Genomic DNA, 16,751 nt, shown 5'->3' on the forward strand with positions numbered 1-16,751 from the left:
TGATGTAATTTAAAGAGCAAAACAGACACACAGGGCGGGCAGGAGTGGAGGCGAATGGGTCCAACAAACACAAGATTTTCATCCAGGAGACCGCTGTTCGCGTCCTGTGCATCCAGTTTCACTTTCATGTTACAATCATCTGTTTGTATGTGTCTGTTCACAAAGTTCAGTGTAATTTTCACTGTATAAACGTAGTAGTTTTATGACCAACCTTGTTGTTTTTTCCTAAATCTAACAATATTAGTTTTGTTTCCTGAACCTAAGCAAGTGCTTTTTGTTTAATTAATTCACAACATTAAGCCTATGTTTACTGCAACCGAAAAGTGACGCCAAAGGGTCTGACAAAGCATCAGTATGTGACGAGATGAGATGAGAACGCTTTAGACTTTTTACTGAATGTCTGTAGTAGTCAAGAAAGTAAACCAAGACCAAATTCATAATAACACTCATGGCTGTTGTGTAGGTTGACCTGCTGGAGAAACACCTGGAGCAGCAGCTGGTGGAGAGGATCCCTGCCTTCAACATGAACACTTTCATAGGGCTGCTCATGTAAGATTTGACATCATAAGTCTCCCCTGAGACCACCTATTTCTGGCTGTTTTCCTCTTACAGCGACTAAACCACTTTAATTCAATTGGTGACATACATGGTGTCATTGAAAGCAACTAGTCAGCTCAAACAGTAGTTAGTTTGATGCACCTGTTGTGCCTTTAGAAATATAATTTTGCAGCTGGCCACTAGGTGGCACAAAAGTACATTGCCAATGTAATTGGATTCACCATGTGTCCTTCCTCCATCTGCAGGCAGCACAAAGAGGAGGTGCCAGGTGACATCTTTGACATGCTGCTAACGTTCACTGACTTCATGGCCTTTAAGGAGATGTTTCTGGAGTACAGAGCTGTGAGTTGTCTGCAAACTGGAGATCATATTTAATTCCCTTTTTCATTGAGAATCTCAACAAGAGATTTTTGAATCATCACATTCTCTACATACTCTCTGTATTTCTACTTTCTAGTAGGTATATTGACAGTTGACTGATATCTGTGGGTTAATTGGTCAAAAACAAGTGGTTAGGACTCCTGCTTGTAAGGCTTTGCTTTAATATTAGCTGTATGAATCTGTTTGTTTCTAGGAGAAGGAGGGCCGAGGTCTGGACCTGAGTCAAGGACTGGTGGTCACATCTCTGATCCCTGCAGGCTCCAAACACACCAGCTCCGGCGAATCGCAGTGACACTCAAACATTTGAATTTCCTCCTCCTCTATAAGTTTATGTAACATTTTGTCCATGGGCCTTCAGAAAGTTGTCCATTTGTGGTCAGTTTTTTGGGAGTTTTGTACTCTAATGGTGAGCTGCTGGATGCACGCCCCATAAATCTACAGTCTGTGCACAAATGACCCCTAACATCAAATTCATATATGCATTCCTCTGTGTTTTATGTGGCGGATGGGATGGGATGTGTGCTTAAGAGTGAAGATGGAAGGTTTTTGGCTTCTTTCTACTGCCCCAACCACTGCACTGGACATAATTACTACTTGAAATATTCAAATCTGTTTAACTGGAATCTGGAGGTGAGAGGTTTAATCCTGAAATTATGAATCACCTGCCTAGTTGGGCATTACGTTCTGCCTGGTTGGGGGAGAAGGAACCCAATACTCTGGTGCTGGTACTTAATTGATACTTGTTTTTCAAGTCATCCAACTGGTTCTTCTGTGAAAGGCGTCAACAAATCCCCCTGTAAGCAGGGAAACTATTTGATATGACTGAATGTTTGACTCTGCTTTCTTCGCCTGGTATGTTTTTTCTTAAGAAAAGAATATAGCAGAACTAATATATGTTTTATGAAGTTTTAAATTATTTGGTCAGTTTGAAAACTCATTGGATTGAGTTTTGTGCCTGTGAAAGTGATTTTTAATGTATTTAGTGATTGTGTGTGCATGTGAGTGCGTCTGCAATTAGAAATATGAACTACAGGATAGTTTTCAGTACATTGTCAAAGTATTTTCTACTTGTCTTAACATAACAGCTGTAATTCCATACGTATATGTATGTCACTGGTGAAATACTGTTGATGTTTCAATTGTTCGTAAAAATATATTTTTAAATAAACGGATAAAAGCGTTACATTGAAATCGCCATGTGCTTTATTTGAACAAGTGCATGCTTGAGCCCCAGCACTCACCACAGGATTTCACTAGTATTCAAATTCTTGGTACAAAAACACACAACATATTTCATAAAGGCACATACAACAGGATTTTATCATCTGTTACACACTTTTTTCCACGGCTCTCTGAGTCCTTAATAGTGGAACAATATTGGAATCATTAAAGAGTCATTAATGTCCTGCAGAAACCCTGGATCTTTATAACATACGTGATTAAAAAAAGTCAAATTTTCAATGTGAGCCTGGATATTCAGGGGAGGAAATCAAATTGTATTTCTGCAGGACACAGATACTATACATACAATCATTTTTCACACCATCTGCATTGCCATGTTAGGGTATCAGAGCAACAGCCTAATATGAGCATAACAGAAAGCTAATGCAGCAGGAGCGTGTTATGACATGGACCTTCAGTGGTACAGTACTCACTAACCTAAGCAATGCAGCAACAACCACTCTCTGTAAACAAGAAATACTTAACAAACAATTTAAATAATTATGTATCTTCATGTTTCGCCTTGAGAGATGACACATCATAGTACTACACACTGGAAAAAATGTTTACAATCGTAGCTTTGGTCAGGCTGTCAAATTTGGAGTAAGAGCAAGTTCTAGTAACTAGGGTGTTCGGTCTAGTCTTCCTCTCAAAGCCCACACTCACAATGATGAAAACACTTCATGGTGCGAATCTGATCTTTACATCAATGACTTACCAGCAAGGTCACACTTACAGCCGTTTACGCTAACATTGGTATTTTGAGGTCATCAAAATTGATCCCATAGTATAAAACATTTATATATTTTTACAATGTTGTTTTATTTATCAAGATTTGTTAGAGTGGCAGAGTATGTATTTCAGAATATGAACAAATAACTACTGCATTTACTCTGCAGTTCAAATCACTGTATTTTTGCACTGTAAAGTCTTCCATAGTTGGGTGACCTATACTTTAAAGGGATAGTTTGACATTTGAGGAAGCACATCCGTTTTCTTGCCAAGAGTTAGATGAGAAGATTGATACTACACGTTAAGGATGATGCTACAGCCGGCAGCCAGTTTGCATAGTTAAGTACCAAGACTGGAAACAGAGGAAGCAGTTAGCCTGGCTGTGTTCAAAGATAACAAAATGGATCAGTGAGCTTTAGAGGTACTGGCATAGACTGGTATAGACTAGTATAAGAAGTGGACTTAATCACCGTGACTTCACCAATTTGTTTGTGGACTGCCGTTTAGAAGCCTCGAGTTCGTCATTTTGTCCGTCGCCGTCTTGGTATTTGGCCATCGCCATCTTGTTTTTTGCAACCAGAAGTGACACGAGAGGGTGGAGCTAAGTACAACCGAATGCTGAATATTTTAGAAATGTTACATTTAACTTTCAGGATCTGAAAACACACTGTGAAAGGGTTGAAGTTGTAAGTTGAAAATGCAGACAACATCCAGACCGGACAACCCCGCGGTAGTGACTGTTAATCACAAGGTAGCTACGCCCTAAAGCATCCCCTGCTTTATGGTCTATTTGACTCTAAATGGGACCATAACTTACTAAATGAACATCATGCTGCATTGAAGAAGACTTGAAACTAGTGATTGAGACCATAAACTCATGTTTACAATGTTTACTGAGGTAATAAATCAAGTGAGACGTAGCCTCATTTTCTCATAGACTTCTATACAATCAGACTTCTTTTTGCAACCAGAGGAGTCGCCCCCTGCTGGCTATTAGAAAGAATGCAAGTTTAAGGCACTTCCGCATTGGCTTCACTTTTCAGACCCAGGTAGCCCACTGGATACTGGTGAGGGGATTTTGTCAGCTTCGGACAGAGCCAGGCTAGCTGTTTCCCCTTCTGTCCAGTTTTCATGCTAAGCTAAGCTAAGCTAACCGGCTGCTGGCAGTACTGAAACTTCATATTCATCGTACAGACATGAGAGTGGTATCAATCTCTCAAACTCCTGGCAAGAGGGCAAGACTTTGGAATTTTCCAAAATGTCGAACTATTGCTTTAAGTGCATAGCGAGGCATCTTATTTGTATTTTCAATACAATCTAGATGTGTTATAGTAACTATATTATGCCAATACGTCATGGTATTCCCAAGAATTTGTGCTTTTACAATATTAAAGTATTATTAAGGCCTCAGTTCACTCCACCAGAGCCCCTTCAAAGAAATATTGTGTTGTGGTGATACAGTTCATTTTATGGGGATAATCCAGTACTGATGTACAATTTCTTTTCAGAATGTGAAGGTAAAAGTCTAATGAGTTTGATTCAAAAGTTATATAATACAGGATATCTTATGTCTGAATTAGGTTTCATCTTATTGTTAATACTGGGGTTAAGAAGAGGTCAGGATTTGGGTTACCAGAGTCAGCAGTAATGCTCAACTATCAACTGATAGTACACTAGCCAAATAACTACAGCATCTTGTGGGAAAGAAAACATGAATAGTCTTTTTCCGGGATCAGCATCAAAGGTTTGAGTCCTAGGTTGGCACTGTGCTGGTGGCAGCATTTCCTCCATCTCCCTTCCAGTCCAAATAGGAGAAGAACGCACTGGCACCGTACGCCACGGTCACCACAGCACCGAAGAACTGAACAGACAGACAGAGAGGCAGAGAAACAGGGAGGGAGACAAACAGAGAGACGTTGAGAGGAAGTGAAAAGGTGAGAAGAGAGGAAATTAAACCTCTTAAATGACTGCAGGAATCAGAGCAAAGGTCTCAAACCTTCAACAGCCAACAAATCAAAGATTCACACCTTTATGTATTCACATCTATAAAGATTCCAGGTGCTGTGAATTCAGTGGCTTTAACAATGTCCTAATCGGACATTAACCCTGGTAAATGCAAATTTATCTGGACTGGTGTGCCTCAGTAAAAAAGCAGTAAAATGCAACTGATAAGAGTTTGTGATAGGACAGGGGCCAGCAGGGCCACGTGTGTGAATGTGTGTGTGTGTTCATCATATGTGCTAAATGCTACCGGAGCTGTAAACCAGCATGGACTTTAGCCTGTGGAAAAGACTATGAAACGGGATATCTAGCCTGCACTTCCTGACACCGGTGGTCTTCACTGTGGCATTTTTTGTCTCCCACTCACAAACACACACATTACCCTTCCATCTGCTGCCCTACATCTCCTGATTGAACATTGACTCGGCAGAGAGGAGGAGCGAGCTATGGTACAAACACACTTACAATCACATGACATGCTACACCAGCCATGTGAGCCACAATAAAGCCTCAGCCTTCGTCTTTATTCTGCCTCTCTCACATCTCACAAGTTTCGGGTGTGTGTACCTGCCACAGCCTGATAAGTAAACTATGCTATCAGAAACACACCTAGCCAAACAGTGAGCATTGAGAGAGAAGGAGGGAGGGAAAACATACAAAATGTGCCCAGTGTTCAAATGTTGGATGACTGAATGAATGGAAGCCTCTCCGGGCCTACATTCTGATAGATTCTGTTGACCTGTTGAACTATTGTTTCTTCTCAGGGATTTGCCTTTGCAGACACATCCTCAGAGGGTGATCACAGTGTTTCTTGCATATTAAACCTGGTCTTTGTATTTGTGTGAGTGTTAGTGGTGTCAGGCATCTTACGGCGGCAGCTCCCATATGTCCGTAGAAATAGCTGTAGCGGTAGGGGTACACAGATACTGCGTTGGCCAGGAAGGCGGTCAGATAGAGGACCGTGGCTACGGCGTGATACAGCATCACCTAGCGAAAGAGGAGGAAAATTAGCCACATTTCCTCAGAGCTTCAGTCCCTGTGTCCCCCTTTATTAATTGCCCCCTACCTTTCTATTGCAATTTTCATCCTCTTTTCATTTGACCAAACCACAAATGATCCCGATCCTTGCAGCGACACTTCAATATAAATCCATCTCTCTTCTTCTTGTTTTTGAACCATTTATCAGTGCATTTAACGCACTCAGATTTTGACAGCAGAGATTATGTCTCATCAGAGTGTGCCTTATTGGCCAGTATATCTAGATATCTATTATATCTGGATACGACTAATATCAACTGACCAGGGAGACTCAGTGCTGTCAATGGTATCATTTTAAATTAGATTTGGTGATTTCACATGACAGATTTATTTTCTGTACTTTTCTCACTGGGCACCCGATTCAACAGTTATCAATAGAATTTTTGAGTATTAAATTCATCACAAATAATAGCCAAAGGTGTCTCTTTTCAAACTTTTGATTGTTTCTTATTAAGTCGTTCATGTTTAATAAAATGTAATATAATCGATAATAAATAATAAATAATAAATAAATAAATAATAAATAATAAATTAATAAATAATAAATAACAAATAATAAATAATAAATAATAAATAATAAATAATAAATAATAAATAAAAAAAGGGCTTTAAGGACAGAATCTGCTAAATAAAAGCACATTTGATCATACCCTGGAATACCCAGGTTTAAAGTTCTCTCCATCATCAGAACAACAAGGGAGAGAGCTACCCTGTTTATTGTTGTTTAGACTGGAACAAAACTTTTTTTTTTGGCATTTGGAAGCTGTTCTCACTCGAGCATAACAAATCTCAAAAACCTTTCATTCTCTCTCTTTCCCATCCCTCCTCCTGTCCCCCCCTCGTCCCTTCTTACCACCAGGGGCCAGGGGATGGATGTGAGTTTTCGCTGGGTGCCCAATAGGATCATAAAGAAGAGGATGGTGGTGAGGATCCATACAGTGACGGCCACAAACATCACCCAGCCATACGCTGGCAACGCCGTGTAGGGGGCGCTGGCTATCAATGCCCACTGGAGCAGTCCCAGAACCTAGACAGTCGAGAGAGAGAAAACAAGACAGACAAAACCAAGAAGAAAAGAGAAATGAAGTGAGACAGCGACTTAAAGGTGAGGAAATTATAAACATCAACTGTTAAGATATGAAAGTAGACATTTTTAAATATGTAATCATTAAATTAATAGTGTGTAAATGAGACCACATTGGGGACAACTTGTAGCCTCTACCTCACGCATTGGGGCCGCACGAAATGATTGGACGGGCTTATTACAGTCCTGCGACAGCCACAGATACCTGATTTTTTTATTTTTCTAGTAAGAGCAGATTGCTGACGGGATGCAAAGATAATTCCAACAAAAATAACAAACATTTTTTGAAGAAGATTACCAACTCTCCCCTTAAGTACAAAATTCCCTCTTTGTGTTTCACCAGTGTTTCCTTGTAGAGCCATGGTGGAGAGACAACACATCCCCTACTCTCAGCACTTCCTCTTCCTCATTTATTCAAAGTATTTTTGCAATGACGTCATTCCTATACTTTTCCTTTGTTGGGGTTTTGTCATGAAGAAAAGGGACAGGATGATACATGACTGTACTGCACTGAAAGTACAATGAGATAGCGTGCATCTGAATACTGACTTCCACATGAGCGCTGAAGCTGAAAAGACTAGAGATGAAAATAAGATAAGATTCCACTTTGAGGTGGACATGTAGTTTATGCCTTTACTTGAAAAGTAAACTTTTGTGTCAACAGTGTTACAGGGCTGCCAACTTTTCAATTAAATTTGCAGTGAGGTTAATTTTATGAGTAGGTCTTCTGTGACGTTACCCACTGCAGAGGTCAGAGGTCATCACTCCTCAACCCCCAGGAATGTTGTTCAAAAAGTTCAGCAGCCAAATTCCCAATTTTAAAGCATTTATAAATGAAGAACCAAGTCAATAATCATGGTCAAGGATAAATAAGTATGGTTGATCCGCATACTTGCCAACCTCCAAAATGATGCTGATTAATCCCCTGAGTTCACTTAAAAAGTTGAAACTGGCCAAGTGTGAAAGCATCCTTATTTGATATATTCTATTTGACCTATCTTTCTGTTTGATGCATGAACAGACACATGAATTTGCAAACACTAATTAGTTTTGGTAATATGTATTATTTATCTTATTGTTGTGACAGCAATAATAACATGAATCTACAACATGATAATGCTGATTTTGCAGCCAGCGGTTATGACATTAATGCCAGCTATAGCAGAATAAAGCTCTACCTCTCATGACGTTTTTTAATACTATACTTTTACACTGGTGAGTCTCTTTACAGCCATCTGAAGGCAGCAGGTATTTGTTCCATCTGCAGTCTCTAACTGAAGATATTGTGCAATGTCAAGCCATAATTATGCAAGACAGATCCGCCGGTTACATTTTGTACAACCAGCGTCAGACTGTTGTAAAATACCAGAATTATTCTACACAGTTTCTTCTGCACATCAACGGGCGTGTTAGAGACTGACACATTGAAAAATTTGTGTGAAATGCAGAAGAAACTGTGTGGAATGATAATTCAAAACAACACGTTTGATGTGCACATCAGCACGGGGGATTCTGTTATTTTACAACAGTCTGACGCTGGTTGCACAAAATGTCAACGGATCTGCCTTGCGTTATTATGGCTTGACAGTGCGCAACATCACTCCAGTGAGAAACGGAAACTGTACAAAATTTCACATCAATCCATCCAAGAGTTTAGATATTTCAGTCTGAACCAAAGTGGTGGACTGGCCGACAAACGTAGCCATGCTGCTATAGCACGGCTAAAAATGTGAACTTATTCTATTAACAAAACCACATTTCCCATAAACCATGGCCAATGCAATCTCTCTATAGAGCAAAGAATCTCTGTCTGTCTGTCTGTCCCTCCCTCTGTGTGTTATTCGCATATCTTGAAAATCCGATCGACTGCACAAAGATGTGAAGTGTCAAATTTGGTGCAATTTGGACATGCCACGCATTCAATATTGAATAAACAAGCACACAGCGCTCTGTGTAGCAGCAACGGCAGCACCAGCAGTTGAGTTGCATATTTTAAAGTGCTTTTGGGGGCCTTTTGTAAGTTATTTCGGGATACCATGAGGTAGAATGGTAACATGATTCAGTATTTTTCATATTTATCTTAACCGTTAGTAACTGTATCATGTCTGCCTACATCTTAATGAGCTCTGAGAGCAGCCACAGGCTCAGTTGTGCCTAGTTGACTCTGAACTAGGCACAGGTGAGCCAAATCAGCACGCAATCAGTGCTTCTATAAGTAGGAGGGGAGAAGAACGTTTCTCCGTTTGCTACTACCAGACCTGATCCCCTGCCTTCATCAAGTGTGTCTTCAAAGTGACTTTTTCTTTTAAGGCCATGTTTTCCTTTGTTCACTTTATAACCAGTTATTGTTTGTTCAAGTACTATTTGACTTTTCTAGATAATATTAAGACAATTGATTAGATGCATGTGTAAATCTGTTATGTCATGCGTCTTCCTTTGTTTGTGTATTAATGCAGATAAACCACTTGTTGAGGTTAAAGGGGAAAGTCGTCTCAAATAAAGTCTCCTTTTTGGTGGAATTTCCTGTGTCTCTCTCTCCCTCACGTCCAATACTCAAATGTCCAGAGTCTCCAGCCCTCGCCACTTTGGTCACCTTAACATCGTAATAAATCTATAGCTGTTTGGGGCTCTTTTAGTTGGGGGCCCCATGCAGTCAGTTACCAGTAAAGGTAGCCCTTGACCAGGCTGTTCTCATACACCGTTTAGCTACAGCTAAACCTAAAAAAAGTAAATGCACTGTAATTCGTAGATTTCTGGTATATATTGTGTACCAGGAAGTATAAAGTGTGACGAACACCGCGTAGGGAGGAGGTAGGGGTTGGTCAAAGAACATTTATGTCTTGAAATTTAAGTCTAAAATTCATCATATAGGCTCAGAGACGTCATCCAGACAGAAACCACACGGCTGCTCTCTTTGCCTCTGTGTCTCTCTGCTTCTGTCCCACGAGAAAGGACATGAAAAGACAGTCTATTATGTATGCAGAGATCATGTTTCACTTTTCACACACACACACACACACACACACACACACACACAGTGGGTTCTGACTCTGATGTTGACCTTTACAAAGACGTCTGTTCTGAACTAGAGGAACAGCAGATAATCTTAACGCCCTGACTAAACTGTAAAATGTTATACATGATACACAGCTGGAGTCCATTGTTCATACATGATACCACTATACTGCCACGGCACTAAGGGTTATAACACAATGACTAGTGCAGGAAGCAACTTAAAGGAAACATATGTGAATGTAAATTATAGACAAAACAGTCTCAGGATAAAGGTGAAAGTAATCTGAAATCTGTGTGATGATGAGAACTTTATATATTCACTGCCCATCTGTCAAGTTAAACCACGCACACTACAACAAGCTCCAGCATTTATATATTATGCAGATGTGTTTTATAATGCAGAATGCATGGGGCATATTATTTATCAATATTGCAAAAGGAGCTGGAAGTTTGAAACAGGAAACCTGTTCAGGAAACCGGCTCTGTTCGACGCTACAGATGAATGAATGCAGTGTGACGTAAGAAAGGCTTCGAAACATTTTCAAATAATTATTCTGGTACCTCCCTTTCTATTGCTGTTGCACAAGTATGCGTAGGGAAAACCCACACACACTTTACGACACGTTGCTAAATAAGTGATCAGTTAAATTCTTGTTATTCAGGTGACATTTAGCGATCAGGTCAAGTGATTTTCTCTCTCACAAACACACACACACACACACACACACACACACACATGCTACTGGGGAACATCCAGCAAAGGTCTGTTCTCTGAAAGGCCACAAAAACAAACCCTCAGTGTAGCTGTAAGAAACTGTGTGACGCCAACTGTCATTGAGATTCAACCAGCTTAAAGTAGTTAGACTGAGACAAAACGCATACTCTTTGTTTTCTACTTGTACAACTAGATGACAATTTCATCTTTCTGCTGCAAATGACTTAAATACCCTGGAGTGAGATACTGACAACATGTTTCTGTGTTTGCTGACTGGTTTTGATGCTACCGGCAAAACTGACTGGATACACTCTTGGATTCTGTAACGTCAAACAAATAAATACAGTTTAGTTTACTAAACTATTAGTGTGTAATTATGATAATGCTGCCATCATTTAAATTATTTATCCAGTCTCACTGAAACCTGCTCCCGGTAAGCTCAAAGTAGCTGAGTGTGAAAAGTCAAACATAGTCTTCTCACTCATTCTGGGTGAGACTTAGCTTGGAAGTGAGTTTGACAAGTCAGCAAAGTAAGATATTTTAACACAGTTCAGTCAGGTCCTACTCAAATGAAATGGCTAACACATCTTTACAAATCAGCCAAAACTAAAAGTGCCAAAATACAAATAATCAACATGTATATCAATGCTCCTGTATGGGTAGCTTAGATTTGGGCATGAAGATTTACTGTCACTTTACTTGTAAGGAAAGCCTGTTTACTCGTACACACTCACACACTACCTGAAACATTATAGGTCAATGTTGCTGTTGATTTTCTTGAATATTTGGGCTGAAATCACCTGTACTTGTTATTTGCAAGGGAAATGTTGAAACTCACCTCGAGGTTTACCTGCCACACCTCATAAACTTAACCAGAGTTAATAAACCTTTTGAGTGTACACTGGCCCTACTACATACCATGAAAAGCCAATAAAGCTCTCCACTCATAAAGCATGGAGACCAGTCAGATCATATACAGAATGAACATTGCACCTCCATCCTTGAAGACTAAGCAACAGGTTCAGTATAATGATGGGCTGCTCAGAGGGGTGTGACTGGAGGGGAGAGGGACTTCAGGGGACAAAGATCTCCTGCAGCCAGTCACATGTCCTCTGTGTGGACAGAGTTTAGTGCAAATACACTGGAGGGGGAATGAGTTTGAGCTGCTCAGCACTGTTATCCTTATTGCCTCTGTAGCTACTCCATTCAGTGTTACAACCAAGTATTAGAGCAAACATAACAAACCTGGCCCTCTTACTCTCACAATCAATTCTTATCTCACAAATGTATATAAACACAAATCCTTATCAATTTCATTTTCAGCTCTATGCCAGTTCCTGACTTGACCAGTCGTGACCGTGTGCACGCTGCCGAGCAAAAACAGCAGAGGCTTTGACCACTGACAGTCGTGTGTTTTGTTGATAGATACTAGTCAGTGATATTCATGGTGCACAAACCGAAGCTTGTTGACACACATTTAAATACCTGCGGCACCCGAAATAGAGTGGAGATATACAAATATCTTTATCTGCTGTTAAGTTGACTGCAATTTGGACCGTTTATCACATTGGCTCTTCAACTTTAATATATTGCTGCTGCTGTTATACGAGAGAAAAACATGACTGGTAGTTTTTAGTTGGCTATTAGTATGAATTCAGAACAAACCAACGTCATATGCACAAAATAATAGACCAGTTAAAGGATAAGTCTGGTGATTTTCTATAAGACCAAAACCAACATTTTACTGATATAAACTATTGCCTGTATAACCAAAGTCAGATATACTGTAGCTTCATATAGACCCATTACTATCTAAAAACCGGGGTGGCATGTTCACTTTTTATGATGATCATGGGCACTGTAGTTTATTTTGAGTTGATCCCACATACACCGTCCTGCTGCCATAAATAGGCTTCTCCTGTTTGAGTAACATTTGCGAGAAACTACAGAGCCCAGATAATTTAGGAAATGATTTAGCCTTTCTAAAAAAAACTGAAACTATATATTTGTTTCTTAAAAAAAATGGACCTGGGGCTGAAAGCCACAGATGGGGTCAGGAGGTCACAAAGTATTGGGAGACAGACTAACGCATTGTAGGTTTTGGTCTTGTCATCGTATGTTGACAATAAGAAAAATATAGAACATCACCAGCCTTATTCTTTAATAACCTGTAAATTAATTTCAGAATATATTAGAAAAGAACAGAACAGAAGAGAGTTGAATAGAGCAGAAACAGAACAGCTCGGCGTCTGTTACATACTATTTCAACCATCATGAGGATGGCCGGGATGCTTCGGATAAAGGACATGTCCATCATAGTGGTGACGTTAGCAGCCAGCCCTCGGAGGCTGTTGCCCCCCTGCTGAGAGGTCTGGGAGTTTGGGGAGCTGGTTTCCGTGGTAACCTTGGACGGGAAGTCTGCCATGATCACGCAGCTTATCTGAAGATGGTTGTCTCAGAAACACCTGCACCAACAACAAACTCCTTAAGGGTGGGATTCAGTCTGTGATGAAAATTCTCCTCCTCCAACAGTTTTCACTCCTCAAAAAATACCTGAATGTTGGGTTTCAGTAACCATTGACTATATCCACTGGTGGCAATCTTCAGATTAAAGTTCAGTTATGTCCAAAACACAAATATTAAATAAAACACAAATGTACAAAGTCTTGATAGTTAAAAAAATAAACCTATCCAAAGAGTTGAAGACGAGCCCTCCTGTGAAACCTCCAGGCTCAAATATCCAGCAGTCACTCTCTCCACCTGCACTGACAGGTGTCTAATGGTGGTGGTGTGTGAGTCTCTCTCTCTCTCTCTCTCTCTCTCTCTCTCTCACATACACATAGACACACGTCATCCTCTCTATGTGCTTTGGTCTCTCCCTCTTTTACTATCTTTATCGCCATCTAGCACCTCCCATATGGCTCTCAGAGGCCGCACCTGAGTGACTCATTAACATGTTTTAGAACTGGGTGGAGCAAGAAAAATATAACAAAACAAAGAAAAACTGACTCAGTGACACCATCTTGGTGTGGATTTTTTTGTATGTACATATTTGTCCTTCACATGTATCATGATAAGACAGAGGGGAGATGACCTGCTGCACTGAGTTTAATAAATGACACATAGGATGACCTAATAGGATGCTGTAAATGTGTAACTCAAAAACAAAATCCTATAAGCGCCTTGTCCAAAACGTCAATGAGGAAGACTTTTGTGTGCTGGTGTTTCAAAGTGAAACTGGTGAGTGTTATACTTCAGTGAACCGACATTTGTTTCATCTCATTTCAAACATTGAAAGTCCAAAATAAAATAAAAAATAGAAAATAAATATAATAAAACAATCATCATTCACCCCGTCACATTTATTTAACGCTCAATGTGTCATAGGCTAAATATGTCATGAAACATACATACAGTACAACAAACAATCACACAAAAACACAACAGCCAGGAAAATGTCATTGTTATTACCATAATAACAATAATATAGTAGTGTATAGTAATTCTTGTCTTTTCATGTCCTAATTTAAGATGATTTTCTTTCTTTCTTTATGGAGGTACCTATTGATTGCTCTATTCTGCTGAGGCATAAAAAGTCCAAATCAAATTTCCACATAATGGACAATAATATTTGTATCATAGCCCATTTCTAATGTAATCATGTGTGTTGGTAATGTCACGTGTGATGACATATATTGTATGCATAGAACACTCTGTGTGGCAACTGTGTAGAAACACCGGATATTTCTGACAGGATGTAGGATGTGTATAAAGGAAGAAAAAGGTTTCTGTCAGAAGTGGGATTCGAACCCACGCCTCCAGAGGAGACTGCGACCTGAACGCAGCGCCTTAGACCGCTCGGCCATCCTGACTTGGAACATGACACAGGCAAAGATTACAACTTATAGAGCATACCGCCCGTCCATAAACTACAGTCTGTCATTCTTACCAGACTACTGTATTTGTTTACTGGAAGACAGCGTTATTCTGTTTAGTGGCTCAGCAGCAACAGTGGATCAACTACATGGCTCTCTTGCTCCCTCTGCTGGTGTTTTAGCTTTAATGGCAGCCTACAAACATCTGCCTGCAGCTGTAATCATCAAACTCATATGCTGGGCAAAACCTAAACATTTCAAGGGAATGAAAGTACAGATCTCTTTTCCTAGTCAGACTGAAACCAATGACTTCCTGCTTGCAGCTAATATTGGCTAAATATCTTGTTGTTTTCTGTGTATTCAGATCAAGCAACAAAGTTTTAATGGACAAACCATGCAGGAGTTAGCTGGACTCTGCTATGTACCAACAAACATGAGATGTTTGCAGCATGTGAAAAATTAACTTTTAAGGAAATACGGTCATGCTTGAAATGAGTTTTTGTTAGCTCATTAGCAATAACAGCAGCCACAACTAGCCACACTGTAAAGACTGTATTTGTACAAATAGATGTTGATTTTTTTTGTATGTGTAGGCTACAAATACTCTTTAACACTACTATATATTTTAAAAATGTGAGAAAATCTTCCTCTTCAGGTCTTTCTACTGTAGAAACACTCACGCCCTACTCAGTGTCACAATAAAACGTGTCTTGATTCAGTCAGCAGAAACACAATCGAAATAGACTGGATGTGTTTTCTCCATGTTTTACCTTCAGCAGGGGTTCCTAACCTCATCCCTTCACCTGTTTGGTGCACCCATGACAAAGATATAAACCATAAGACAGGTACCCGACATCACTTTTCAACCCGACTGAGTATATATCATCACCAGCATCATCAAAACACCAAATGATGGAAATTCACACAGAATAGTGTCATATTTTTTTTCTAATTGAGGCCCTCAAACGCTCAAATAATTCATATTCTGAATCTATGTTCGTTGTTTGTGCTTGGTGGCTTCTTCTGTTTCCTGTGAATGTGTCACTCAGTCTATAGAGTTTCTAATATGGAGCATCTGATTAGGAAACAAAACTTGTCAATGAATTAATGTTAATGTGTGTTTTTCCATTAGCAAGATGACAGAAGTATACTCATGGTCTTCTGTGTGTGTGTGTGTGTGTGTGTGTGTGTGTGTGTGTGTTTGTGAGAAAATCAGTTGACCTAAATGTTACCTGAATAACAAGAATTTAATTGAGAACTTGTTTGGCAGCGTGTCGTAAAGTGTGTCTGGGTTTTCCCTACGCATACTTGGGCAACAGCAATAGAAAGGGAGGTACCAGAATAATTATTTGAAAATGTTTCCAAACCTTTTTTACGTCACACTGCATTCATTCATCTGTAGCGTCGAACAGAGCCGGTTTCCTGAACAGGTTTTCATGTTTCATACTTTCAGCTCTTTTTGCAATATTGATAAATAATATGCCCCATGCATTCTGCGTTATAAAACACATCTGCATAATATATAAATGCTGGAGCTTGTTGTAATGTCCATGGTTTAACTGTGCAGTGAATAGATAACGTTCTCATTATCATCCAGATTTAACATTTCTTTCACCTTCATCCTGAGACTGTTTTGTCCATAAACTGTGTGTGTGTGTGTGTGTGTGTGTGTGCGTGCGTGTGTTTGTGTGTGTATGAGAGAGAGGAGTCGTGTGGTTTCTGTCTGGATGACGTCTCTGAGCCTATATGATGAATTTTAGACTAAATTTGAAGACATAAATGTTCTTTGACCAACCCATCCAGCCCGACCTCCTCCCTATGTGGTGTTCGTCACACTTTATACTTCCTGGTACACAATATATACCGGTATTTACGAATTACAGTGCATTCACTTTTTGTAAGTTTAGCTATGACCGTGTGTGCATGCGTCTTTGTGTACCAGATGATGTGGTGTATATATGGTGAGTATGTTATGAATGATGGATAGGAGATGGAGTCATTTACATGGGGACCTGGGATTACATCAAAAGTATACCTTGGAATCATCTTTCTCTCTCTCTCTCTCTCACAGCCACACTGTGTGAATGTGTTGAGTATGGCTGTCTGTCTGGCCAGTAGGTGGCCTGTGTGA

At 39.8% G+C, this 16,751-nt stretch overlaps 2 protein-coding genes and 1 non-coding gene across 5 annotated transcripts in view; 1 reads left to right on the forward strand and 2 right to left on the reverse strand.

The window, feature by feature from the left end:
- Positions 1-2,122, forward strand: part of LOC119487561 (ADP-ribosylation factor-like 2 binding protein) — a 4,579-nt gene extending 2,457 nt beyond the window's left edge. Inside the window, exons 5-7 of the mRNA XM_037768550.1 lie at positions 464-549; positions 804-900; positions 1,133-2,122. Of these exons, the coding sequence (XP_037624478.1) occupies positions 464-549; positions 804-900; positions 1,133-1,231 (282 nt within the window). The 3' untranslated portion in view covers positions 1,232-2,122. The remainder of the gene's footprint in view (positions 1-463; positions 550-803; positions 901-1,132) is intronic.
- A 1,693-nt stretch (positions 2,123-3,815) lies between these two features.
- Positions 3,816-13,586, reverse strand: LOC119486106 (plasmolipin). Of its 3 annotated transcripts, none has more exons than XM_037765968.1 (5): positions 13,299-13,586; positions 13,006-13,210; positions 6,785-6,958; positions 5,764-5,880; positions 3,816-4,753 (listed from the first exon to the last, which is right to left on the reverse strand). In XM_037765968.1, exons 2-5 carry the CDS (start codon positions 13,168-13,170, stop codon positions 4,646-4,648), a joined length of 564 nt encoding a protein of 187 aa, XP_037621896.1. In that variant the 5' UTR covers positions 13,171-13,210; positions 13,299-13,586; the 3' UTR covers positions 3,816-4,645. The 3 variants fall into 3 exon arrangements, with proteins under 3 accessions (XP_037621896.1, XP_037621897.1, XP_037621895.1); XM_037765969.1 differs by having other exon boundaries at positions 13,433-13,583; XM_037765967.1 differs by having other exon boundaries at positions 13,006-13,586.
- Positions 13,587-14,534: 948 nt separating this feature from the next.
- trnal-cag lies at positions 14,535-14,617 on the reverse strand. Its single transcript has one exon. It is a non-coding gene; the product is annotated as a tRNA-Leu (tRNA).
- Between the last annotated feature and the right edge of the window lie 2,134 nt (positions 14,618-16,751).

Source organism: Sebastes umbrosus, chromosome 4 (assembly GCF_015220745.1).
Source record: "Sebastes umbrosus isolate fSebUmb1 chromosome 4, fSebUmb1.pri, whole genome shotgun sequence".
NCBI classification, from domain to species: domain Eukaryota; kingdom Metazoa; phylum Chordata; class Actinopteri; order Perciformes; family Sebastidae; genus Sebastes; species Sebastes umbrosus.